We start from the raw sequence: 26878 nt of genomic DNA on the forward strand, positions 1-26878 counted from the left end.
CACAGACCCAAGGGGCTCTCCCAGCTGCCGTCTGTTAGAGGCAAGGGGCCAGCATGGCAGCGCCAGACCAATAGACAAGAGTGCAAGGGCAAGGGCGCTCTGGCCCAGGCACATGTCACGTCTCTGGTCAGAAGGCTTGGTCCAACCAAGTCCAAGGCAGGACTTGGCTCCACCCCCACCCCACCCTCCCTTCCCTCTTTTCACAACCAGTCCAGCGGAGCTACAGCCTGAGGTTGCCGTGGATGATAAATAAATAATCACGAGGAGGAAGTACCTTTGAGATATAGAGTTGACAGATCATATCCTCCCCTGGTTTGATTTCTTTCACTGTCCGGGTGATGAATATACCTCTGCCCTGGCAGCCCGAATCCGGCTTACAGATGTACACCTTATTTTTTCTTGACCTGCTGTAGTTCTGCAAATCTCCCCAGCTACCAGAGCAGGAAGAGAATGAGAGACACCTTTAGCGGGGGGATCAATGAAAATGAAGGCTAGCTCTTTATTTAAAAAAAAAAAGAAAAAAGTGACAAAAGCCCTGGAGTTGACAGACAGACGCCCAGAGATCTGGTTATAGGAGAGGCAGTTGAGCACACACAGCGGAGAGAAGATGGGCTCCGGAGGGAATTCAGACCTGGATTTCAGCCCCGGCAACAGCACTCACCAGCGGCGTAGCCCTTTACCAGGATTTGACCTCTCTAAGCCTCAGTTCCATCATCTACACAAGGAAGACAATGACAGCTATCTCACACATGACATGATGCGGGCACGGTGCCGGTCCACGCCGCACACCCCACACCCCACAAAGGTAACTGTGATCCGAGCGCTTCGGCTCTCTGAGTTTGCAGACAAGAGGTGTGAAGTTCTGAATCTGACTCAGGCCCTGACAAATGATGTGACTTTGGATCCATCAGTCTCTTCCCCTGCTCTGGGCTTCCGCCTTTCCTCTGTAACACCTCCACTCCAGTTAGAGCGTGACAGGGCAAGTACTATCTTTGAATGTAGTTTGAAGAAGGTATATTCAGAAGAAAGAAACCAACTTAAAGGGTTATAAATCTCAGGCTTGCTATACTTCTTGTTTTGCATTTTAACTCAAAGGAGCATTGGAGAAGTCACATGACTGCAATGTCCCTCAGTGGCCATGAAATCTGGAGACGCCTGTCAACCCGATGGCAAACACATTTTCTCTGAAGTTGCTGCTAAGCTCTGCAAATTGTTCCAGACAAGTTAGGAAAGGCTGAGAACCCTGGGGCGCTTGGTTTGGGAAAGCACTGGGGGGAGACGGGAGCGTGGGATTCCTGGGGGGCCTTTGTGAGTAAGTATAATTCTGATGGCAATGCTTCTCTACTCCCCCACCTCGTCCCAAACACCAGACTGTACCCAGGTCATGCTCACGTCATCTCACATTCCTCCTGCTTCTCGTGATGTGGTCCAGAGTATTTTAGGTACCAGGAATGGATGTCCATTTTCCAGGTGGATATAGTGAGACCAGCGATGGGAAAAGGCTGAATGCCATCCACCGCACTGCCATGGGTCAGAGGTTAGGTGTCCCTCCCTGCTCCTAACCTGGGTGCTAACGATTACCTCACTCCCTCCAGAAATGCTCGAGGGCCTTAAAAATTCCGAAAGTGCACAGTGAAAAGGCTGGAACAAGTTCAAAATCAACAGCTTTCAAGGTCAGAACAAATTCTCATCCCAACTGCAGGCACAGGCTCCAGGCACCCAGCCCCTAAATGTCATCTAATTGTATAGGCAGAGCCTTGTGTTTTCTCAAACTTGGACACACCCTTTATTCCTTCTCTTCCTGAAGAGGAGAGAGAGATGGGAGACCCTATGGGAAGGGAAAGTAGCAACCAGGGACTCGGGGGCAAGTGGAAAATGTAAACTGGCGGTGGGGAGTGGAGAAAGGGGCGCAGGTGGGCACTCACTCAGCAGGAAGACACCAGGTCCTAGGGAAAAAGTGGAAATCTTTTGGGAATATCTTTAACATGCGGCTCATATTCCTGGCCAGCAAGTCCTTGCGGCAGATTTCAGTCATCCCTGGGAAGTGATTGATTTTCTGCAAAGGAAGCCGGAAGTCGTGAACAAGGGGGCCCATGGGAGTACCCATGAGCTCCCCCTGGGGACAGTCATAAGACTGGGGCTCCACGGGGTAGATGCCACGCTTACACAGAGGACCGGCTCTGACCCAGATACCTGGTAACTTTTGATTTCCATCACCCGCCCCAGCGACACCGAGTAGTCAGTCCAGTAGAGAGTCCAGTCGTCGTTTTCCCCTCCCTCTCGAAGGCCATACTGTTGGGCAGCCCTACGCACTGCCGTGGCAGGTGGAGAAAGAAAGGCCCATCAGCCGGGAAGTGGGGGAGGAGCACGTGGTGGGGAGGTTACGTTTCTAGGTGCTCCCAGACCGTACACTGAAGCCAGACAACTGGGCTCCTTGGGACTGGAAGCCATCTTGCCCCATCTGGACACACCGTTGCCGAGAAAGGAACAGGGAGAGTGGAAAGCTCCTGGGGAACACAGCCTGTGCCCAGTGACCTCCACAGAAGGTTTTCTGGGGTGAATGTTTCACCCACCCTTGCCAGGAAGTAGGCCTCTGGGTTTCCTCCAAGCACTAGCACTGAATGTTCAGGGGATATAAACTAATCCTTAACGTCGACCAGAGCCAAGCTTAATTAGCAAGGTAAATTGACAGAAAAAACTATGCAGTGTATTTCAAAACCATATACATGCTATCACGTCCTTCTTCCCCGGTCCCCATTAATCTTAATAACTAGGAGCTGACTCCAACACAAACTCAAATGCCTTCAAGAGCCTGGAAAAAAAGAAGGGCCTGCAGTGACCAGGAGAGTCAGGACCAAACTAAAGCACCCAAATTCGAAATGAAAATAGTGGACTTCCCTGGTGGTGCAGTGGTTAAGAATCCGTCTGCCAATGCAGGGGACATGGGTTCAAGCCCTCGTTCGGGAAGATCCCACATGCCGCGGGGCAACGAAGCCCATGTGGCACAACTACTGAGCCTGCGCTCTAGAACCCATGAGTGTAGAGCCCGTGCTCCACAACAAGAGAAGTCACCACAGTGAGAAGCCCGCGCACCGCAACAAAGAGTAGCCCCCGCTCTCGGCAACTAGAGAAAGCCTGGGCAGCAACAAAGACCCAACGCAGTCAGAAAATAAAAATAAAATAAATAATTTTTTTTAAAAAATCACCCTTCAAAAAAAAAAAAGAAAGAAGAATATATGAGTGAGCCTTCCCAACTCTTTGGGGGAATCCAGTGGGTCCCCATGGTGGGTGCCTTGAATGCAGGTGCTCACCACTCTCATATCGGCAGCTGGATAGATTGATCACCAATCATCTGGAAAAGAGAAAGGGGAAAACACCAAGACAGAGACAGACACACATGCCAGAACAAGGGGCTGCACGTAGAAACATCGTGTCCCACGTGGAGCTGCCTGATACCTAAGTGGTCCCGCTAAGCCCGGTTTGACCATCCCTGTTACTGAGGACACAAATCCCCAGGGTTGCAGAGTGACAGAAAACATGGGTTCAGAGTACTGTTACTCTGCCCACGAGCTAGAAATTCTGTATTGTGATTATAGCTGATTTTGCTTGAAGCTTCATATTAACATCATCGCCTCCTCAATCCTTTTACTCCAGTGGCCCATCGGGAACGGGAAGTGAATATCTTTTTGGCCAAAATACTTCATGGTCTCCCTCCTCTTGCCCCCCCACTAAGGGAAGCTGTGAGTTAGAAAGCAGACAAGCTTTCAGACATCAATCAGTCTGAGGAGGAATTCACTCCCCCTCCAGAATGGAGCAAAAGGCATGGCAAAATATTAAAGAAGAACTAGAATGTGGAAGCTGCGGTCAGATCCTGAGAAGTCGGCGTGATTCTGTTACAAGTACTTTAAGTACTTTCTTAAAACAAGGAAATCCATCGTCTCTCCCCACACAATTTTTTAAAGGGATTCTAAACACAAATAGAATGAAGATTAGGACGGGCACGGTTTTATATTACACACCATTATTTGATTCTATAAAACAGATGATCAAAAGTGGGTTCTTTTTATATGAACCAAAAGTGGTGTGATTTTTACTCCGCACAGTTTCTCCTTTACCCACTCCTTAGCAGCCGAGGCCCGCCCCGCTCCAGGTCCCTCCTGCTCTTACCAACATGGATCCCCACTCCTCATCTTTCAGTCCTAACCTCTTTTTCTTCCTCTTCTTCTTGCCTTGCTGCTGGGCATGCTGAAGCCCATTTTGAGCCCCAGTGTTCTCTCTCACAAAAGCCAGGGTGACGATTTCTTTTGAATCTTCTATGGAACTGTCCTCTCTCTCTTCCGAGTCTGTCCCTTCCTCTCCTTCCAAAAGCAGGCACTGGAGCATCTCCCCTGCCTGGGGGAAGCTCTGGGGAAACACGGGTCCTCCCCTGGAGAGAGGGTAAATGGAGTGGCAGTTACTCGGATCCACCTGCAGGGGGACCCCCCTCCCTTGCTCTTGTGGGCGGTGGACCAGCGCTCAGAGACCAGACAACAGGTTGCAGTTTATAAAATGCCACGCCACCTCCACAGTTGGTGCAGGCTCCAGCAAGGAGCTGATTCCACCTTTTGCCATGACTATGACCTTGGGGACTCATTCAGCCAACACTGGCCTTGGTTTTTCCCTCCTGGGGTTTTCAGAAGCAAGCTGAGATGCTATGCATGGCACCATGCCATAAACAATCTTATTATTAAAGTGAGTAAGCGTCTGGAGACAGCCTCAGAACCAAGCCCTAAGCCTCCCTAGCTGAGGGAGTTAGTCCCCGTGGGTGCAGACGAGGTGCTTTGAGGAGGTCTGTTAACTATTTGGGCTCTGCACCAAACCTCCCTCCCACAATCTGCTGGCCTGAGAGTGAACACAACTGGCGCTCATGAGTGCAGGACTGACTCGTAGCTGGTTGAACAAGATTCAAGCCCGGGGCCAGATGCAGCCCTTCGGAGACCTCAACCACAGAAGAGGCTACAGTGTCTCGCTCACCATCCAATTCAAAATAAAAGCAAGACCAAATTGTAAAATACCTACAAGGAAGTCCAGCAAAGTTCCCATTCCACCCCCACCCCCGCCACCCCCATGATGACTTCTGTGATGTTTGCTTGAAATTTCAAATATCAAATTTTTTGACATGGTTTTTAATGCCCCTGCTTCACTAATCCTTAGGAATGTGCTTAGTCTGCCTTTGGGTACCCAGAACTGCCCAGGCCCAATAAACTGATTCATATCCTCTTCACATCTGAGGCTTCTATGACCATAAAGCCAAATTTCTGGTGCTTTCCCCTCCTCTCCTCACCTCCCCAAAGCCCGCCAACCTCCTCACTATTTCAGGCCCTCTCTCTTCTTGCTACTTACCCTGTTCTTTCCTCACAAACTCTTTGGCTTTGAAAAAAGATATTAATAATATCTTTATTATAATTTATTCTAATGTATTATTATCATTGAAATACTATAACATTAAAGGAAGCTCAGAAAAGGGCAGTGTGGGAAGTCACCCGCAGCTAACAGCAACTTTGGCCCTACTGTGTATTCTTTTTTATTCTAAATTTCTAAGCATAATTATTCTTATAGGATTGTAACCATAATAGATAAACAATTCTGTATCTGCTTTTCGTCCACTTACTATCATAACATAACCATCCTTTTGGCTGTGGCAAAGTTTACATAGTTCTAATTCTTAATGGTTGTGTAATAATATCCCATTGAAGGAACGTGTCTGAATTTAACCAACCATTGCCCTATTACTGGCAATGTAAGTTGCTTTCAATCTTGCTATTACATAAATAGCTCTAAAATGCACACTTTCATGTACAGAAGAGCTTGTATTTCTTCAGGATTATATTCTTAAGATATTTATCCAGAACTAGAATTACTAAGTTAATGAATATGAAAATCATGTAGCCTCTGATATTTTATTTATTTATTTATATCACCATGTTATTTCCCAGAGGGATTCCAACAATTTCGACTACCACCAGCAATGCGCAATGATAGCAGGCTCACCAGAGTCACACAATCTCTTGGGAATCATCTCCCCTCTGTACCCAACCGTGCTAATTCTAGACAACTTTTATACCTTACGGCCAGGTTTTTTTTTTTTAACATTAATACACCCTGCCACCTCTCTCTGCTTCTTTCTCAAACCAGAATGGGGAAGGGGGCTCTAACTCAGAGGCTACCTATGAATAATTTCATAATAAACCCTTACATGGGCATCATTCTTTAGGCTTTCCAAAGAATTGTCACATATACGATCCCACTGAATGCTCGTAGCCACTTCTCAGAGGGAGAGCAGAGTTTTTTAATGGCCAGGGATTGCCACTTGTTTCTCTCTCTTGCTGAAGAGGGCTGTCCCTTAACACCCAAGGCCTCTGTGGTGACACCGGAACAGGGGCAGAAAGGGTTGTGCTCAGCACAATTAACGATGAAACCTGGGTCTTGTGAGTCAGTTTCTCTTAGTGAACGGGCACATTCCTGGCAAAAGCTCAAGAGGACTATAGTACATGAGATCTTGACCTTGGGCTGCTCCCTTCCTGCCAGGTAAACGGCCATCTCCCCTCCCATGGCCTCCACAACAGCTCCTGTTTACCAAGCCCTCCAGGAGCACTGGCTCCGTTTACCTCAATGTTAATGTTAACTTGAGGAGAGAAAACTGACCCTGAATTTGGTCTCTGGAGTTGTGAGCTGTCTGTGCCCTTTTTCGAATCCTTGCCCAAGTGGTATAAACAAGCCGTGGCTGCTTATATGTGTCTGCCTCAAAGAGAAGAACAAAAAACAGTCAAATTCTGTTTACTTTCACACAAGAGGGCCTCAGGCACGTAAGCAAGGAAGGGATGGAGCCCATGTATTGATACTTCTGCAGGAGCTGGTTCATCCCGGCAGCCTTGCCCACCTTCCCCTGTAAACTATGCTACCTATGACACGAGAACCTCTTGGAAGGCACCCGAGACAGGTGCAAGACGGCAGACAACAGTCAGTGCCACGTGTGACTATATTTGCTTTCTCTTTGGGGGCTTTCTCTTTTCCCAGCCCTCTCCTTCCTGTTTCATCCCTAAGGCTAAATCCTTCTGGCTTCTCTCCAACCCTCGAAAGAGAACGGCTCACTCATAAGTTGCCCACCGGGCTTCCCTGTTGGCGCAGTGGTTGGGAGTCCGCCTGCCGATGCAGGGGACACGGGTTCGTGCCCCGGTCCGGGAAGATCCCACGTGCCGCGGAGCGGCTGGGCCCGTGAGCCATGGCCGCTGAGCCTGCGCGTCCGGAGCCTGTGCGCCACAGCGGGAGAGGCCACAACAGTGAGAGGCCCGCGTACCGCAAAAAAAGAAAAAGTTGCCTACCAGGGCTTGCGTCCTGAATCTAGCCTACAGAAATGTTTACTGGGCCACGGTAGTGGTGGTAGTTGTTATAGCTGTAAACTAGAAGTAGCTGCCAATAACTAGGAAATGTAGATTTCTCATAAAAATCTAGATTTCCATTCCTCTTTGGAAAAGCAGGTCCCCATTGCTTCACGCCAGCAATCAACTAGGGCCGAGCAATGGCTCCCTCTTTAGCCATTTTCCAGCCTGTCCCAGTCCCTGTCTTTCCCTATTGTCTCCGTGATTCAGGAGCCAAGTGACAGCTGCCCCTGTGCTATTATCTTCCATATAGTAGCATTAAGAGAGAGGGAACATTTTCATATGCCTCAGATCACTTCTCTCTCATTTAGGCTACACGCCTGACCCCAGACATCTGAATTTACCCATCCTCCACCTGCGCATCTCTACTTCTCTTTCCCAGTCTCAACAACTGCTCCCTGCTAACCTGGGAGTTCCTCTCCTGCCTTAAAATTTGTTCAAAAGCAGTCTTGCAGCCTCGGGGAATCAAAAGAGGTGGGGCCACAGATTCAAAGGACAAGGCTAAGGAGAATACAAAAGAGAGAAGGGGGCTGCTGCTGGCATCCTGAAATACTATATCTATTTCCCAGTTTAAGGGCCTCTGCAGTCAGGGATGTGGCTTTAAATCACTTGCTAAGAGGCAGCTGTAGTGACGTGGCTAAGAACTCAGGATTCTGGAGTCTATTTGCCTGGATTTCAATCCCTGCTCTGCCACTTCCTAGTTGTGTGACCTCAGGCAATTTACTTATCATAACAGCCCTCTGCCTTAGTTTCCCCATCTGTAAAATGGTCTGCCCCAGCCATGGGAATTAGATGAGGTAATTCATTTGAGTTAATACAATGTGCTTAGAACAGTGCCTGGCACATAGTAGGTGCTCACTAATTGCTACCTATCATTCTCAGCTGTGTGGCCCTGGACCGTGGACTCCCTGATGGAAGAGGCTATGTCTAAATTCTCAGCTCCTACCACAGTGTCTGGCGCATAGCAGAGGTTTCTATGCTTCTTGAATGAATGGACTGGAAGGATGAATAAACAAATGAACTAGTTTCACCTAACTAAGGTTCTTTTTCCCCATTTATATAATAGAAATGTTGCTGTGAGCATTAAAAAATAAAAAACACTTTTTAAAGCATCGACCTTGCATCTTTTCATATAGCAGGCACTTAAAACACTTAGTTTCATTCACTTATAATAGTAAATACAATTTACAACCTACTTACCAAGTAACAGGTATTAACTATACTAAAGCACTTTATATACATACTATCTCATCTCATCCTCATAATATCCTATCACAGATACTCTCTTCCCTCTATTACAGATGAGAAGGCTGAAACATGGAGAGGTTAAGAGGCAGAGCTGGGATTAGAAGCCGTGTCTGTCTGACCCCACCAGCTGTCTCTCCTCTATACTCCATGCACTGCCTTTTCCTCTCTGTTATCACCTATAAATGATTGTGACCATAAAGAGAAGCAACTGACTTCTTAGCTCCCAGAAACAGTCTCGGTGACTTCAGTCCCTCAAGAATCAGCTGGTCCCACATTGTTTTCCTTAAAGCCAAGTGCTTCTAAATTCCCACTTCCAACAAGGGGCCTAGGTCTCCTCAGGTTTGACATAATCTGGGACCAGCCCTATTGTTTCTACTTCGCATTTATTTTCACTCTGTTTCTTTCCCTTCTTTTCACCAGTATCCATGCTGTACCAGGGCTCTTATTTGGAGTGTAATTAGAACATTTTCTAGTGGAAGTCCTGAATATTACAACTGGGAGGGACCTTGGAGAGTGTCTAGTTCAATCTGTTTGCTTTTTAAAGGTTTTGAAATCCCCCCTCCCAGCTACTGGAGGGGACATGCACAAAGCCGGAGAGAAGTCTGCAGAGCCAGGATCAAAGCCCCAGCTTCCTGCCCTCCTACATAGCTTTCCATTATGCCAGGTAGGTGGGCAAGCAATGAGGACCAAGGGATTTGGGGAGTTCAAAAAAGAACACTATGTTGTACAAATATATGCAGCAAACATAGAAAATACCATCTTCAGTTTTTCTTGATGACACAAGACACATTCAATTCACCTTCCCAAGTAGGAGAGTTAAGACAGTGAAAAAACCCTGATGTTTCCTTCCATTTTGGTATGGGATTTGATCTTGGGATCTTCCAAGTCAGAGGCTGCCAACTAAAGCCGGGTTACGCAGCATGAAAATGACCTTCATTGGCCACCAGGGGGAGGGGATGAGCACTGGGATGGCTCCATGCAAACAAACACTTTGCAGGTTACTTGGAGGGACTCGTTTCCACTTCTGAAGGACTATTCATGTTGACTACTCTTCTTGGCTCTAAGGGTATTGCAGAAGGGTGGGAAATGTTTAGTGCTTTCCTTTGCAAGGCTGCATTAATATGGGTGTTCTGTAAATGGGAGGAAAAGAATCATTTGGTAGTTAAGTGTTTCAAGTTTTCGCCAAGTTTTTTCACCCTGACCTTCACAGCCTAGACTTTTCTTTCAGTCTGTAGGAATTCATACGGCACTGAAGAGTTTTTCCTACTGTGTCTGCCTGTGACTTTCCTTCTCTTCTCCCAAATAATAGGCTTTCCTGCACTCCCCTCCTCTTCTCATCTTCTGGTCCTCATTCCCCTTCTAGATGCATCCTCTGAAGGCTTTCAGTGGGTAGTCCTTGGAAAAGGTCGAAGTAGATAGGGGAAAAAAAAAGATGTGGAGGTAGGACCCCTGAATCTTGCTTTCAGCTTTGCCTCTTTGACATAGTATGTCATAAGAAGCCAGTATTTATCTCCTCCCTCATTCCCTGTCTTCTCCATCATTACAGAATCACCAGGAAGATAAAAGCTTCATATCCAGAAAAGTGCATTGAGCTTTGAAGCAGGCAGGATAAAATAAGATGCCTTCTATGGTCTTTGGCTTTGCATTCTAGCCACCCTTTGAATTTCAGCACAGGGCCTGAAGGGATCCTTAGCAAAACGTGGACTAACAAGGGAGGGGAGGGGACACTCAAGTACTCAAGGGCTTTGCCAGTAAGTGCTGAGAATGACTGACCACATTCCCTGGGAACAATAAGAATCTTGCTGACTCAGATGCCACCTTTTATTCTGCTAGAAACTGAGGAATTCTGCAAGACTGGAAGATGCACTTTTCAGAGCAGGCTCATGCCCAGTCATTTTCTCCACAAAACGCAGTGCATAACTAACAAAGACAGATGGTTCTGGATCTAAATCCCGTCTCTACCACTTACTACAAGGGCGACTGTGGGTGAGTAACTGAGTTTCTTTGTACCTCAGTTCCCTCATAAGTAAAGTGAAGATAATAATATTCATCTCATGGGGTTGCTTTAAAGATTAAATGAGTTAATATTTCTAAAGCTCTTAAAGCAGTGTTTGGCTCAAAATAAGGGCTATATTGTCAAATGAAAATATAATGGTGGCATTGGTGTATACAATAAATAACTTATTTAAGTGCCTGGCACATACCAGTGCTTAGTAAACTGTTAGCTCCCTTCCTGCGTCATCCCCAAATGGAAGTTACATTTTTCCCTAGGGTTCATATCCCAAAGAACTTTTCTCAAGCTTAGAAGAGTTTTCCTTCAGGAGGGTGAGAAATAACATCTGGAAATGAAAGAAAAAGAGGCTGGAAAGGGGGTAGGTTATTTGCAGAGGGCTGTGCTGCCAAGAAAAACAGCAGTGTCTTTCTGTTAAGGATTCTCCAGGCAAAGGAAGAAAGGTTATCAAGAGAAGGATCCAAAGATGGGGAAGGGGGAGGTGGAGAGGGTTGTGCGATTCCCAGGGATCTCTTGTATCTAAGGGACTGCTCCCTGGGGGCACCGGGTTTGGGAAATCGAGGGAGGTCAGGAAGTGAGGGTGCACACAAAGGGCGACCCGGGTTCGGGAGAAAAGCTAGGACAGGAGGGGAGTAAGGAGCTGGGAAAAGAAGGGTCGGTGTGCGAGAAAGGTCCTGGGCATGGGGGTCTTGAGGATGAGAAAAGGGTGTTAGAATATTTTAGCAGTGAACTCAGTATGGGGCGTGGAAGAGGGTGAGCGATACCTAGACCTGCTGAGAAGCGGTGGGCTATGGAGCCGAGAGGAAGCGGGTGCGGGTGGCTTTTGCCACCTGGTAGAACGCCACCAGGGAGGGCAGAGGGGGTAGCCCTGGGGCACTGGGCACCGTGGGGGCCAACGGGGACATGTAGAACCTGGTTTTCAGTGGGGAGGCACTAGGAAGCCGCGGCCTGGGGACAGCACCGAGCTTTGGGGCGCTCTTACCCGCGATTTTTACTCTCCTGTCTCAGCCCCGCTCTGCCACCTGTACCGCTCGCAACCACACTTGTGGGTCCACTGCTCCAAGGATTGAGACACGCTCCCATTGGCTGCCAGACAACCCGTAACCCCAACCCGCGCCCCTCCTAACTTGGGGTCTGCCCGGCCCTCCTATTTGCATATAGGGCTTTCCAGGCCTTCGACTGGCCCCTGCGGTATGCTGACATGCGCGCCCATCCCGCTCCCCAATTAACCGCTCGGAGAAGGAAGCGCCCGAGGTCGCCCTGGGAGACGCCAAGGACGCGGGGACGCCGGGCCGCGCTCCCAGCGCGCGAGGCGCGACTACCGCTCACCCTACGCAGGTCCCCGCCCTCCCCGGTCCGCCCCGCCTCGGCGTCCGCGTCGGTCCGGGCCCGCGCCGTCGGGGCGTCGTGCGCAGGCGCGGCTGGAACGTCCTGGCTAACGCAGATCCACAAGTCTACCTCCGGAGCTCCGGCGGCGCGGGTGGCGCCGAGCTAGGGGCACCTTGCCCTTCGGGCCTCTGCGGAGGATAAAAAGCCAAAACCGGGAGCAGGAGGCACCTTGCAGAGAGCACTGGATTGAGACCTAAGTCAAGATCTCAGGTTGCTTGTGTAACCTCAGGCAGCTGACGTGACCTGAGGCCTCGCTTCTTTAGCAGTAAAATGGGCATCACAAACCTGTGATGAACAGCTCAGGCTTATTGAATCATGCCATCTCCTCAGAGTGTGAGGGGTCCTGGCCCTTGCACTGAACTGGCCAATAAGAGAGGGCCGCCCAGGGCTCAGGGGTCTTGGCTTCTCGAAGCAACACCTTGACTGTCCTTAGGTGGAGAATCAGAGTAGTGACTGGATTTAAATAATTGTGGTTTCCTAATGTTTCCACCTGTCTAAGCTCAGAGTCCTGCCTGCAAAGGATTGGCAGCCAGTAGGGCTGTTTCTGCCTGGGTTGATTCAGGATTGGTGAAAGATTGAACAAAGGATAGATGTTAAGGTCTTGAACCATAGTGATTTGGTGAAACTCCCTTATGGATTGAGCCGAGGAGTCTTGCTGCCTGTGTCCATCCCTCTTCATTCTTGAAATTTTTCCAGATGCTTAACTTGATGCCACTGAAATGTAACTGCTCCTGTAAAAAAAATCATTTAGTCCCAAGGAGTAAGATTTATGTAAGATTTGGATCGTTACTCTCCACTGAGGGTAGAGCTCTTTTCCAGCAGTTGAGGGGAGACATGTAAAAAGGAGAAACAAGGCCATCTCAGAAAACCTGTAGTCGAAACAACTAAGGGAAGAGGCAAAATCCACGTCTCTGATGTGAAGCATGTTGGAGTTAGTCCAGGAGTGTTTCTTAGAGTATGTAAGCTTTTAGCAGATTCATTGGGAACATTCTGGTCAGTGACTATGCCCAGGACTTCATGCTATGCTGTGATAGGATATTGGAGAAACAGCAGGTGAAGGGACTAAAAAGAACCCTTCAGGATGGTTTTTACTTTAAGGTGGAAACATTTGAGCTACAGCAGATGCAGAAAGAAATCTTATCTGAACTTCCCTTATCTGAATAATGCAGAGGTTTACAAGAGCCAGCAGTTACAACCCAGCAACACCCCCACCCCTCCAGGGAGACCTCCAGTCAGGGAGGCACCATCCCGGGATACACGGATATTCCAAACAAACTGTCTAAATAAGTCTCATCAGAGCCTTCTATCCTTTGAAGCCTTGAACACCCCCGCACACACCCTTATTAAACTGATGTATAAACCTTAATTCCTAGCTATGGGGGGAGTTACTCACTCTAGACTGCTCTCGTATGCATATAAACTGTTACCTTTCAGACGTAAATTGGTAGAGGAAAAGATTTCCTGCCAACACAGGACACTGCCCCTTTACCTGTTGATCTGCCCAGGCAGGAGGATAGAGGCAAAGGCATAGCTTAACCCGAAGCAGACACTGAAATCCTGCTACGTGGTACTTAAGTTCACACTGTAGGGCCCGAGGTGGAACCAGCAGCCCATCTGCTGCTCTTCCAGAAAACTCTCTGCCATCCTGTCCTCTTCCCTTTTCCCTTTTCCCTCTTCCCTCCAGGTGGCCCTAGGCCATCTTGCCCTTCCCCCTCTCCAGGGCCTCGAGGACCCAGGTGACCATCATCGACTTGTCACTCAGCAGATGCTTCCCTAAGACCAACTGTCCCAGCTTGGTTCCCCTCCCCCCATCCTGCCTCTTTCTTTTCCCAGTGTCCTACCAATCTGCTCTGGCAAGCTCACACTTTGGTCTCTGGTTCCTGTGGAGTGATATTGTGATGGAAATGAGGGAGAGGATGCAGGAGGGAGCTGCAAAGATTTACAGCTTCCAGAGGGCTTCCATTAAAATCCCTGACAACGGGTTATTTATGAGAGGGTTGGCTGCAGTGGGAGCTAATAGGCCAGAGCCTGGCACTGCTGTCCTTTCAGGGGTGATGACAAGAACAAACGCAGGGTGAATAGTAGAGCTGCCCCCACTGTAGAACAAAGCAGGCTTCGACCCCATTGGGCATCCTCTCCAGGGCCAGAGAGTGACAGCCAGGAGAACTGAGAGCATCAGCGATTTGTAGCAGACAAACCGGAAACAGAAAAATACACGTGACAAATAAGTGAGGGGTTTTCTGAGCCTGGGTATGAAGGTTGAAGCAGTGTGTTGGAGGGTCCTTCCAGTCGTTGCAAAATGTGAGCTATGTACCCTCCTCTGAGCTCCAACTCAGAGGAAAGATTGTGTGAGAAAATACAGGTCTGAAACTTTGGTTTTCACTTTTTGTGCCTAAGGCACCCACCTGACTAAATAAATAGTAAGACAATAACAAACCCCTCAGAAGGTTGTTTACGGTTGACACACACTCTCAGTTTGAGATGCTTCCTTTAAGTAATTAATGAAAAAAGAGAGAGTCCTGCTTTTGCTCCCCTGAACCAAGGTCCCACCTGGAAGCACTCTCTTCCTGTGCCAGTCAAAAGAAAGTCTTGGTATATGTACCAGGGAGGAAGTAGGGAGTTGAAATGCTGCAATGTATTAGGAAATGTTATAGAACTGTGTCTAATCACAGAATCAGAAGTCTTGTTAAATCAGAAGAGATCTTAAAGACCCTGGTATTTCTCTTGTTTTCAGATGAGGAAAGTGAGGCCCAGAAAAATATGGTGGCTTGGCCAAGGCCTTGCAGGGTTTCATAGAGAACGGCTCCTTCCTTCACACATTCTTAGTACTGTTATTGGTGAAACAGAAACAGAAGTTGCTGTCCAGCACCTCTTTTGATGTCTCCCATTTTGGTATGTATCTGGTGGGGCTGAGAGAGCCCCTGGGAATGGGGTTACTTGACGAGGGCAATGGCGCTTCCAGGCTTCTGGGTTTTCTTTGGTTTTTTTGTTTTGTTGTTTTGTTTTTAAATTTATTTATTTTTGGCTGCGTTGGGCCTTTGTTGCTGTGCGGGCTTTCTCTAGTTGCCACGAGCAGGAGCTGCTCTTCGTTGTGGTGCACGGGCTTCTCATTGAGGTGGCTTCTCCTGTCGCAGAGCATGGGCTCTAGTTGCGTGGGCTTCAGTAGTTGTGGCTCGTGGGCTCTAGAGCGCAGGCTCAGTAGCTGTGGCGCATGGGCTTAGTTGCTCTGTGGCATGTGGGATCTTCCTGGACCAGGGCTTGAACCATGTCCCCTGCATTGGCAGGCAGATTCTTAACCACTGCACCACCAGGGAAGCTCTCCAGGCTTCTGTTTTTATCTTGTCCTTCTTCATCTTCCCTCTGCCTTCTGGGGAAAACAGCTTTCCTTGAAAGGAGCTATTCATGGTTGTTTTTAGGGCACCCTTTTCTTGGCATAGATGCTCTTAGAAACAAGTTCCATAGAAAGTGCCCTGACTGCAGCTGAAATAACAGGCACATTACTTGAACAATTTCTATGTGCAAGGCAGTTTGCTGGGTGCCATGGGAGACACCCAGACACATGCACTTATAAGTGCACTGCATGTAGCAAAGGATCCTCTGCGAAGTTGCCTTTTTATTTTTCTTCAAAGTGCTTGGAACACTCATTTCCCACCAACACTCCTTTTTGGTGGGCCAAACAATATTTATGTGTGTGACATGGGTATATAGTATGGATTCCTCTCACTTACACATTGCTGATATTTTATAGGGTAAAAATAGTAATGATAGTCAAATTCAAGAATTACAAAGCAGTTAAATAGATGTAGAATCTTTGCTTTTTAAAAGTTGTTTAGGGAATTCCCTGGCATTCCAGTGGCTAGGACTCTGTGCTTCCACTTGCAGGGGCATGGGTTCAACCCCTGGTCAGGGAACTAAGATCCCACATGATGCACAGCACAGCCAAAAAAGAATATAAATAAATAAATATATAAAGTTTGTTTAATGCATAACCTAAATATTCAATGGTTAGAGAATGGGGAAGTAAACTGGTAGAATCACTTATGTAACAACAACCAAAAAAAAAAACAAAACCAATCATTATGAAGTTTTACAGCAGTATAAAAGAATTTTTTACCTAATAGTAGTAAGTGAAAAATAATTTTATAAAGGCTATGACTATAATTATGTCAAACATGTATTTGTTTGCATTAAAATTTTGAAATACTAAGAGAATGTTCACCAAAAATGGTAAAACCGGGGCTTCCCTGGTGGCACAGTGGTTAAGAATCCGCCTGCCAATGCAGGGGACATGGGTTCGAGCCCTGGTCCGGGAAGATCCCACGTGCCGCGGAGCAGCTAAGCCCGTGGGCCACAGCTACTGAGCCTGCGCTCTAGAGCCCGCGAGCCACAACTCCTGAAGCCTGGGCGCCTAGAACCAGTGCTCTGCAACAAGAGAAGCCACCACAATGAGAAGCCTGCGCACTGCAACAAGGAGCAGCTGCCACTCACCGCAACTAGAGAAAGCCCGTGCACAGCACCAAAGATCCAATGCAGCCCAAAATAAACAAAATAAAATTAATTAAAAAACAAAACAAAACAAAAAATGGTAAAACCATGACCCATACTGGTATAAAAGTGAATGCATGTTAAAGATGTTATTTAACTTATTCACTGAAGATAGTCAGATAGTCAGATCGTTCAGCTGGTTCAAAAAAAGCAGCACAATTTGTCTGATAAAAAGAATTGCCAACACAAATAATCAATAACCAAACTATAATAGGAATATAAAAGAGTTGTATTTGAGCCAACCAGGAGACAGCCTCTCAGATATCTCTGAGGAGCTGCTCTGGAGAAGCATGGTTTTCAGCACAGTTTTATATCTTGTCAGAACAAAGAACATCAAACAAGTCAGAGATACATTCCTTCAAGGTTTCCAGGAAAAAAAAAAACAAAACCAGATCAACATGTACACAGCAAGTCAGTATGGCCTTAGCACCTGGGAAGAGAGTCTTATCATCAGAAGAGTACCAGCACTGGTGTCCCAGGAACTTTATTTTTAACATGGATATTCTTTACTTCTGGTCAATGTCCCCTTTTCTTTGATGAGTAAAGCAGATGCATAATGTATGTTTGAGAGGCCACAAACAGTCTGTATTAGTTAGCATAAAATTCAACATAAATCATCTATAAGCCAGAATGACTTCCCCATACCTCTATGTGAAAATTTCTTCCATTATTTCCCCCTTTTGATCGTAAATCTTTTTTTTTTTTTTTTTGCGGTACGCGGGCCTCTCACTGTTGTGGCCTCTCCCGTTGCGGAGCACAGGCTCCGGACGCGCAGGCTCAGCGGCCATGGCTCACGGGCCCAGCCGCTCCGCGGCATGTGGGATCTTCCCGGATCGGGGCACGAACCCGTGTCCCCTGCATCGGCAGGCGGACTCTCAACCACTGCGCCACCAGGGAAGCCCAAAAGCCAGTAGTATTTCAGATAAAAAGTCACAAAAATCATAATCACATTTACCAATTAGTCAAATCCCAAGTAGTTGATTTTTGTTCTGCTTGAATTTAGTTTTTCCTTTAGTTTTGCTGACCATGCCTGGTGATTGAGGATGATAGTGACAGTAATAATTTTAAGAAGTTTGTAAGGTTTTTTTTTAAGATTCCTATGATTGGGAATTCCCTAGAGGTCCAGTGGTTAGGACTCTGTGCTTCCACTGCAGGGGGCACGGGTTCAATGCCCAGTTGGGGAACTAAGATCCCGCATGCCATGTGGCATGGTCAAAAAATAAAAGAATTTTATTTTTAAAAATAAAAGAATTTTATTTTTAAAAATAAAAGATAAAAAGAAGACTCCTATGATTTGCCCAGTGAAGTGGGTGCCTTGATCACTGGAGACTGTGGAAAGCATACCCCACATGGAAAATACATTTTCTAACAGTTTCTTTGTCCTTGGGAGGATGTCAGCTTTGCAGCAAGGGAAGGCTTTAACCCATCAAACAAAAAGGGGGTTGCCAGGGAGCCAGGAAGAGCCAAGCAGCTGTATTGGGTTTCCCATAGCAGCCCCAACTGTTTAATTTACAGCTATTGTTTACCCATCTTAATTTCTCTGATTTGGGAGCAGACTGTTGTCATGTTACAAAGACATCAAGATGGCAAAAGTCTGACAGCAAGGGGTTCATTTTTGCAAAAGCAGAATGGACTTTATCTACACGTGCCATAACCTTTACAGATTCTGTTGTTGTTGCCTTTGTATGAAAGTCAGCTAGAGCATTTCTCTAATACTTCGGTTCAGTCCCTTTAGTGTGAACCTCAATTTTGATGACTAATGACATTTTTGTGTGAGGACATATAAGACTTCCAGGAGGGACTTCGCTGGTGGTCCAGTGGTAAAGTATCCACCTTCCAATGCAGGGGACACAGGTTCGATCCCCGGTCAGGATACTAAGATCCCACATGCCACAGGGCAACTAAGCCCGCCAGCCACAACTACTGAGCTTGTGCGCTTCAACAAGAGAGCCCACGTGCTGCAAACTACAAAGCCAACGCTCCCTGGAGCCCACATGCCACAACTAGAGAGAGAAAACCCACACACCACAACTAGAGAGAAGCCCCCGCACCACAACAAAGACCCCACATGCCACAACTAAGACCTGAAGCAGCCAAAAAAAAAAAGACTTCCAGGAATTTCACATAATTTCTGGAACGTTTATAATATATATTTATATAGGCATAACATAAAGGAGGCTTAATGTTACCTTTTATTTGACAATGCTTCCCATGTAATTTAACATAACAAATAAGCCCAATTAGTTTAATATCTCCCTTTGAGACACTTTAGGACAAAATTACTTTCTTTTCCCTTAACAAAATTCATTTCCATTCCTCATACCATTTTTTTCTGGCTGCATTGGGTCTTTGTTTTTGCACGCAGGCTTTCTCTAGTTGCGGCGAGCAGGGGCTACTCTTCATTGAGGTGCGCGGGCTTCTCATTTTGGTGGCTTCTCTTGTTGCAGAGCATGGGCTGTACGCACGCGGGCGTCAGTAGTTGGAGCACGTGGTCTCAGTAATTGTGGCGCATGGGCTTGGTGGCTCCATGGCATGTGGGATCTTCCCGGACCAGGGATCGAACCCATGTTCCCTGCATTGGCAGCTGGATTCTTAACCACTGTGCAACCAGGGAAGTCCCTCCTCATACCTTCTTTTACTTAAAACAGACACCTATTTTCCTTGTATACTGAAACATTTCCCATATTATTTCTAGTAGCTTTAATTACATATGTATTATAATTTGTAGCCCTTAAAAAACCTTAGTTGCTAGATTAAGAAACCAAGAAGCAAGCCACTGTGAACTGTTTGTCATACCAACATTGCCTGATTGGTGAACTTATGAATATATTTCCAAACCTCTAGAAACATATATTTTCTCTTCCAATAAACCCAAACATCTAAGAAGACAAAGTAGGTAAACTTAGACTTGCTTAGCAATTAATGTTTTAGTATTTTATCTTAATTGGAAATGATCTGAATATTCAATGAGTTCCATTATTTAAATTAATTTAGCAAAACCCAAAAATCTGGAGAACCTATTTTTAAGTAGACATACCAGGGAGATCCCTGGTGGTCTAGTGGTTAGGATTCTGGGCTTTCACTGCTGTGACCTGATCAGGGAACTGAGATCCTACAAACAGCGTGGTGTGGCCAAAAAAAAAAATAGACATACCGTAAAATGTAATTATTCTCGGGACTTCCCTGGTGGCACAGTGGTTAAGAATCCGCCTGCCAATGCAAGGGACACGTGTTTGAGCCCTGATCCAGGAAGATCCCACATGCCATGGAGCAACTAAGCCCGTGTGCCACAACTACTGAGCCTGCATGCCACAACTACTGAAGCCTGTGTGTCTAGAGCCTGATCTCTGCAACAAGAGAAGCCACTGCAATGAGAAGCCTGTCCACTGCAACAAAGAGTAGCCTCCGCTTGCCACAACTAGAAAAACCTCACGAGCAGCAACAAAGACTCAACGCAGCCATAAATAAATAAATAAAAATTTAAAATTAATTAATTAATTTAAAAAATGTAATTATTCTTAATCACCTAAAAACTCTTATCCTATTTGTCTCTATTTTATTACTTATGAAAATATCATCATACCAAGTTAATTTTCTTGTTGACAAGTTTTATAACAGAGATAACATAAGTTTATTGACTTTCAGTAAACCCAGGCACATTAAAAGTATTATACTTAATGTTGATGACTCCAAAGACATGCCTGTATTAATAAAACCAATAACTTAAACTTGTTTTCATTCATTAAAGATTAATCTTAGATCATGTGATCCTTTAAAAATTGGGGTTAGTTTTTCATTACTTGTAGAAATATTTGATTTGTAAGTGCTTACTTTTAAGTCAATTAAATAGAGCTCTTTTACAAATTAATTTTGATAATATCATCTGGAGGTAGAAACATCATATTTATAAAACACACGTATATCCAGATAGACACACACAGAGATCTCATAGTTTTCTTGCTTGAGTTTAAAAGGCGTCTCTCCTCCCTTTCCCCCACCTGCCTTTTGTTTTCAATTTTAGTTTCTAGTAAATTGAGCCAAGGCTGTAGTCTCAGGCAATGTGGTCTGTGTTTGCATTTCAAGGACATGATAAGAGTTATAACTTCAAGTTTTCTCCTAGGAGTACTTTTGTTCTCTCAGGGTAAGAATTTTGAAAAGATGTTTTATCAAGCCAGATTTCTTTAACTGCACATGCAAAAAGCAGTTCTGGAATGTCAAAAGAGCTCCATCCTGGCCATTTTAGGGTTAGATAAGTACTTGCAAGTATTGGCTCCGTAATTGTACATGAAGCCAACAGTTCCAGTGGGTCGCTGTCTGTCTGGGAGCTGATAGGCTTTAGAAGCATAGTTTCCCTTTTTTTTTTTTTTTTTTTTTTTTTTGCGGTACACAGTTCTCTCACTGTTGTGGCCTCTCCCGCTGCGGAGCACAGGCTCCGGACGCGCAGGCTCAGCAGCCATGGCTCACGGGCCCAGCCGCTCCGCGGCATGTGGGATCTTCCCGGACCGGGGCACGAACCCGTGTCCCCTGCATCAGCAGGTGTGAGGGGGCTATGTTCTACTTTGGTGGGAATAGGACTGAGTTGACGCCCTGCATTCAATTTGTGCTTTTCCTGGAGTTTCTTTTCTGTTCTTTCCGGAGGAGAAGGGCCGAAAAAGGACCATTCCAGGGCGCGGCGCTGGGCTTGCCACATTTGGGAGCGCCGCCTGAAGTTGGGCGCACAGCCCCCCGCCGCCCTGCCGTTGGGCTGGTGGAGGCCGCAACACTGTTAGGGTTGCATCAGTCCTCCTGTTTGCACTATTTCTTTTTGCGACCATGGCCCCACCTTAAGTATTTCCAATTGAGAAACAAAACCTCAGGAAACCGAAACTTAACCAGCCGCTCTCGCTTCTGTAATTACGCTTGCTGACCCCCCCCGCAACCGTCCAACCAATCAGACGGCGACTAGTGTCTCTGTTTAAAAGTCAACCAATCGGCGACTAGTGTCTTTGTTTAAAAGTCAACCAATCGGCGACTAGTGTCTCTGTTTAAAAGTCAACCAATCGGCGACTAGTGTCTTTGTTTAAAAGTCAACCAATCGGCGACTATGTTTGTACCGGTCTATAAAAGAGCTGTACTGAACTCCGCCGGGACCTCTTAGCGTCACCTGCAACGAGTGCGCGGAGGTCCAGGTTCGAACCTGCGATAAATGACCCTTGCCGTTTGGCTTTGACTCTCGACTCTGGTGGTCTTGTGGAGGGCCTCGCGACCTTGGGCATTTCAGGTGGACTCTCAACCACTGCGCCACCAGGGAAGCCCTCCCACTTTTTTTAAAAAGTCTAATTTTACTATAAAGTACACATCTTTCCAATTTTAAGCTACATTTTTTAAAAAAGGTCAGCCGACCTAGTTCACTCCAAAGTTCTTTCTAGGTCTCTTGCCTAGAAATTCTCCCTAGGTCCTTGCCTAGGAATTTCCCCCTAGGTCCTTTTGTCTAGGAATTCTCCCTAGGTTACTTTCACCTAGAAAATGAACTGTTACCCCCTTAAGACTACGAATCTTAAGATAACAGCTCAAATAAAAGTGACGGACCATTACTTAATAAAAGGATATCCAGATATCAGGAAAAACTCACCAAAGCATCTGAAGAGTGCTGTGAAGCAGGGGTGGAGGGTGGGAGTCTCCTCAGGGGGCTTGGTACCAAGCACCAGCACAAAGTAGCATCCACGTGACCTCAGGCCAGTTTTTCTGATATCCTGTCAAGAACTCCAAGCATTGTCGATGTAAATAATTAATAACCAAACTATAATAGGAATAGAAAGGAGTTGTAGTTCAGCCAAACTGAGGACTATAGCATAGGACACAGCCCCTCAGATATCTCTGAGGAACTGCTCTGGATAAGCATGGTTTTCAACACAGTTTTATATCTTGTCAGAACAAAGAACATCAAAAAAGTCAGGGATACATTCCTTCAAGGTTTAAAAAAAAAAAAAAAAAAACATCAGCACATACACAGCAAGCAGTATGGCCTTGACACCTGGGAAGGGAGTCTTATCATCAAAGGAGTTCCAGCATTGGTGTCCCAGGAAGGGAGACGTTTACTTTTTATTTTTAACATGGACATTTTTTACTTCGGGTCAATATAACCTTTTCTTTGATGACTAAAACAGATGTATAATATATGTTCGATAGGCCACAAACAGGCTGTTTTAGTTAGCATAAAATTCAAGTTCAATCATCTACAAGCCAGAATGATTTCCCCATACCACAATATGTGAAAATTTCTTCCATTAGAATATTGAAAGGAGGGACTTCCCTGATGGTCCAGTGGTTAAGAATCTGCCTTCCACTGCAGGGGATGCAGGTTCGATCCCTGGTCGGGGAACTAAGATCCCACACGCGCTGGGCAACTAAGCCTGCACGCCACAACTAGAGAGAAGCCCACACGCCACAACGAAGAGCCCGTGCGCCGCAACTAAGACCCAATGCAACCAAATAAATAAATAAATACTTAAAAAATATATATTGAAAGGAATTGCAAGCAGAGGTAAAACTGATTTTTTTCCACAAGGAAAGGAGGGAAAACATTCAAGCCTCTGTCAGACAAGTCAGAAATTACTCATCCACAAATTACTTAAAATTTACAGAATTGTGAAATAATTCCCGTGAAATCAATTTGAATCAGCTAATTAAAGGAAGGGTGTGCAACACACACATTTTTCTCTACAGATGGCAGTCTTAAAAACATGGGTGGGATTATGGAATTTTTTTTTTTAGTTTATTTAATGTAATTTTAAAAAACAAATATATCCCTCCACAATTTTTTTTAACATCTTTATTGCCAAATTTTTAACAGGACATTCCAAAGCACCTTTAAATATTAACACCCCCTGAAGTGCTTAGTAGGGGATTTGATTTGCCAGAACATTTTAGAAACGCATGGTTAATTTGAGGCATACCTGGTTCCTGTTTCTGTCTCTCTTTTTTTTTTTTAATTTTATTTATTTATCTGTTTGCGCCGGGTCTTAGTTGCGGCATGTGGGCTCCTTAGTTGTGACATGCAAACTCTTAGTTGCAGCATGCATGTGGGATCTAGTTCCCTGACCAGGGATCAAACCCAGGCTGCACCACCAGGGAAGCCCCTGGTTCCTCTTTCTCCTGAAGTTTATAAAATACCATACTTGATCTAATTAATAGTCTCCTTCTTCCCATTGATTACTCATTCCTTCTCTTTCTCAAACCTGGGCATACAAGCTATCTCTGCTTTGTAAGTCATCAAATTGCAGAGTCTCTAAATGGTTACAGAGACAGCAAGCTTCAGGGATAAAAATTCCTCTCACCTTCCTTTTCCATGGAGTCGAGAGTCCAAAGGCCAGAGGAGCCATTGCTACTGTACAGGACTGGGCAGGGCCGGAGCTGAGGGCAAAGGTGAAAGTAGCAGCAGCTACTTGGGCGCCTTCTCCTTCCCAAAGTCCACACCCCTGCCGCCCAGATGCTGCAGGTCTGCACTAGCCAGGACAATGATCACGTAGACCTAGTTAAATTTACATTAAAAGAAAAAATCCAGTTTCCAGTTGTAATAGCCACATTTCAAGCGTTCAATACCCACACGTGGCAAGTGGCTACTGGATCAGATAGTGCAAGTAGCGAACATTTCCATCATCGCAGAGAATTCTACAGGACTGCACCACTGAAGATGACCACTCCCTCCCTCCATCTCAGATTTCTCTCCCATCACTTTTTCTGCCAGCCACGTTTGTTATTCAAATAAATCAAGCGTCTGACAAAGACTGTCTCTTTGACCAAACTGAAGTTAGGTGCCTCTGAGCACTTTTCTCAACTAGGTCTCAACTTTTGGCTTCTGTGTCTAATCCTTGCCAAGGCCAGTTTTAGCAAAAATCCTAAGTCAATTTAGAGGGAATCCTCCACCCCTGAGATCTGATCCATCCCTAGCTTGCCCTCAGCAAAAATCCTACTTAGTCAGTTTAGCAAGAATCCCCACTACCCTTGGTGTGTCCTCTTGGTAATTTTTCATCTACTGACCCCCCTCACTCTGCTTAATGGCTATAAATTCCGACTTGTCTTTATTGTATTTGGAGCTGAGCACAATCTCTCTCCCCTGTTTTAATGTTCCTATTGCAACAGTTCTGAATAAAGTCTTCCTTACCATTTAACAGGCTTCAGAATAATTTTTTCTTTAACACCTCTTCTATGAAACCTTCCTTCTTGCCCCTAGGAAAAATTAATTCTCTTCTATCTTAGCACCACGTCAATTCCTCTTCTAAAGCCAATATCGTGGTATTAAACTCATTTATGTGTTTTCGTCCCTTATGGATTACTGAACTCTCATGAAAAGTATAGCGAGTATAGTGATTAAGAGTACACTTGAGTCAGAATGCTGGGTTCAAAGCCTTCTAATGGCACTTACTAGCTGTGTGAGCTTGGGCAAGTAACTTTATTTCTCTAAGCCTCAATTTTATCATCTGTAAAATGGGGATAATAAAAGTGCTTCTCTTATAAGAATTAAATGAGATAACCCACTGTGTCAGGCACAGACAAATTACCCCAATCCCCAGTCTTTGTTCGACTCCATACCTGGAAGTTGAAGATAAAAGTGGAAGATTTTCTCTGTAGGTCTGAATGTAAATTCCCATTTCTTCAATATTCAGTCATAAAGGGTTGTACTTGCAGGCTTCCCTTGACACTTCTATTGGAAATAAGTAAATCAGACTAATTAACCTTTTTTTTTTATTATTCTGTGCTGTCAAATTTAGCTCTCCAAGCTATCAACAAAACAACCTATTGATAAGACAAAAGTGAGTTTATTCTTACTGCAGTAAGGAAGACTAGTATCTTGACAGAGTTGTAATAGTGGCCGACAGGTGGCAGGATAAAGTAGTAGTATTTATTGAGAATTTGAAGATTGGTTGGAGGCGGGGTGGGGGGGGGGCGGGAATCTTTCAGTGCAGGTGCGGGGGGCGCAGGATTTGATTAGAATTGGGCAAGGGTCATGATATAATAGTTTAGGACTGGAGGGCACAGCAAGGATTTTGAGGCCAGCGGTTCTAAGAGTCTTGGAGTGTACAGAATTGTCAAGTGATACTTCCTATTGAAAAGCTGATGGTTCTTTTAGGAAGTTCTTAAAATGAACAATGGATTTATTTGCATTTTTAACTTCCAGGCAAGAGTGTTAATAGTTGTCATATTAACATAGACAGTAAGCTGTGTGTGTGTAGGAGGTGTCAGTTCTCAGTGCTTTTAAGAAAGCTAATAAGTAGAATTAATGGAAATATATCCAAGATTCTAAGGTCACCCCTGTAGATAGAGTTTTAAAGGGAAGAGTATTATTTTGGTAACTCAGAAGGTGATCTGAACTTTCAGTAGAAACCCCACTCCCAGGTTTACTCATCATTTCCCACCATCCTTTCATCTCAGTTGAGTGCCACCAGTCTTGTGAGAAGGCAGGATTAAGAATGCTCATTCTCGGGCTTCCCTGGTGGCGCAGTGGTTGAGAGTCCACCTGCCGATGCAGGGGACGTGGGTTCGTGCCCCGGCTTGGGAGAATCCCACATGCCGCGGAGCGGCTGGGCCCGTGAGCCATGGCCGCTGAGCCTGTGCGTCCGGAGCCTGTGCTCCGCAACGGAAGAGGCCACAACAGTGAGAGGCCCGCGTACAGCAAAAAAAAAAAAAAAAAGAATGCTCATTCTCCTGCCTGAAACCTCACGTGGCTTCAGGGGCATAAATCCCTGGTTAGATGACATGGAAAACTTTCTCTCCAGATTTAGACAGATGCCACTCCTTGGAGAAAGGGCACTTCTGAATTTAACCTTCCATAGACAGCATGTTCAGTGTTAAGAAATAATTATCCTGGGCTTCCCTGGTGGCGCAGTGGTTAAGAATCTGCGTGGCAATGAAGGGGACACGGGTTCAAGCTCTGGTCTGGGAAGATCCCACATGCTGTGGAGCAACTAAGCCCGTGCGCCACAACTACTGAGCCTGTGCTCTAAAACCCATGCTCTGCAACAAGAGAAGCCACTGCAATGAGAAGCCTGCACACTGCAATGAAGAATAGCCCCCACTCGCTGCAACTAGAGAAAGCCTGCACGCAGCAACAAAGACCCAACATAGCCACAAATAAATAAATAAATTTGTATTAAAAAAAAAAAAAGAATATGCCTGCCAATGCAGAGGACACGGCTTCAAGCTCTGCTCTGGGAAGATCCCACATGCCACGGAACAACTAAGCCCATGCACCACAACTACTGAGCCTGAGCTCTAGATCCCGCGAGCC

At 45.8% G+C, this 26878-nt stretch overlaps 1 protein-coding gene across 1 annotated transcript in view; it reads right to left on the reverse strand.

Annotated features, from left to right (window-relative positions):
• TTLL6 (tubulin tyrosine ligase like 6) overlaps positions 1-4383 on the reverse strand; it is a gene marked incomplete at both ends in the record, with an annotated part of 31958 nt that extends 27575 nt beyond the window's left edge. The window contains 5 exons of the mRNA XM_082679633.1: positions 275-431; positions 1926-2056; positions 2194-2312; positions 3312-3328; positions 4184-4383. Of these exons, the coding sequence (XP_082535759.1) occupies positions 275-431; positions 1926-2056; positions 2194-2312; positions 3312-3328; positions 4184-4383 (624 nt within the window). The remainder of the gene's footprint in view (positions 1-274; positions 432-1925; positions 2057-2193; positions 2313-3311; positions 3329-4183) is intronic.
• Positions 4384-26878: the final 22495 nt, after the last annotated feature.

This window comes from Grampus griseus, assembly GCF_964374135.1.
Source record: "Grampus griseus genome assembly, chromosome: 20".
NCBI lineage: Eukaryota > Metazoa > Chordata > Mammalia > Artiodactyla > Delphinidae > Grampus > Grampus griseus.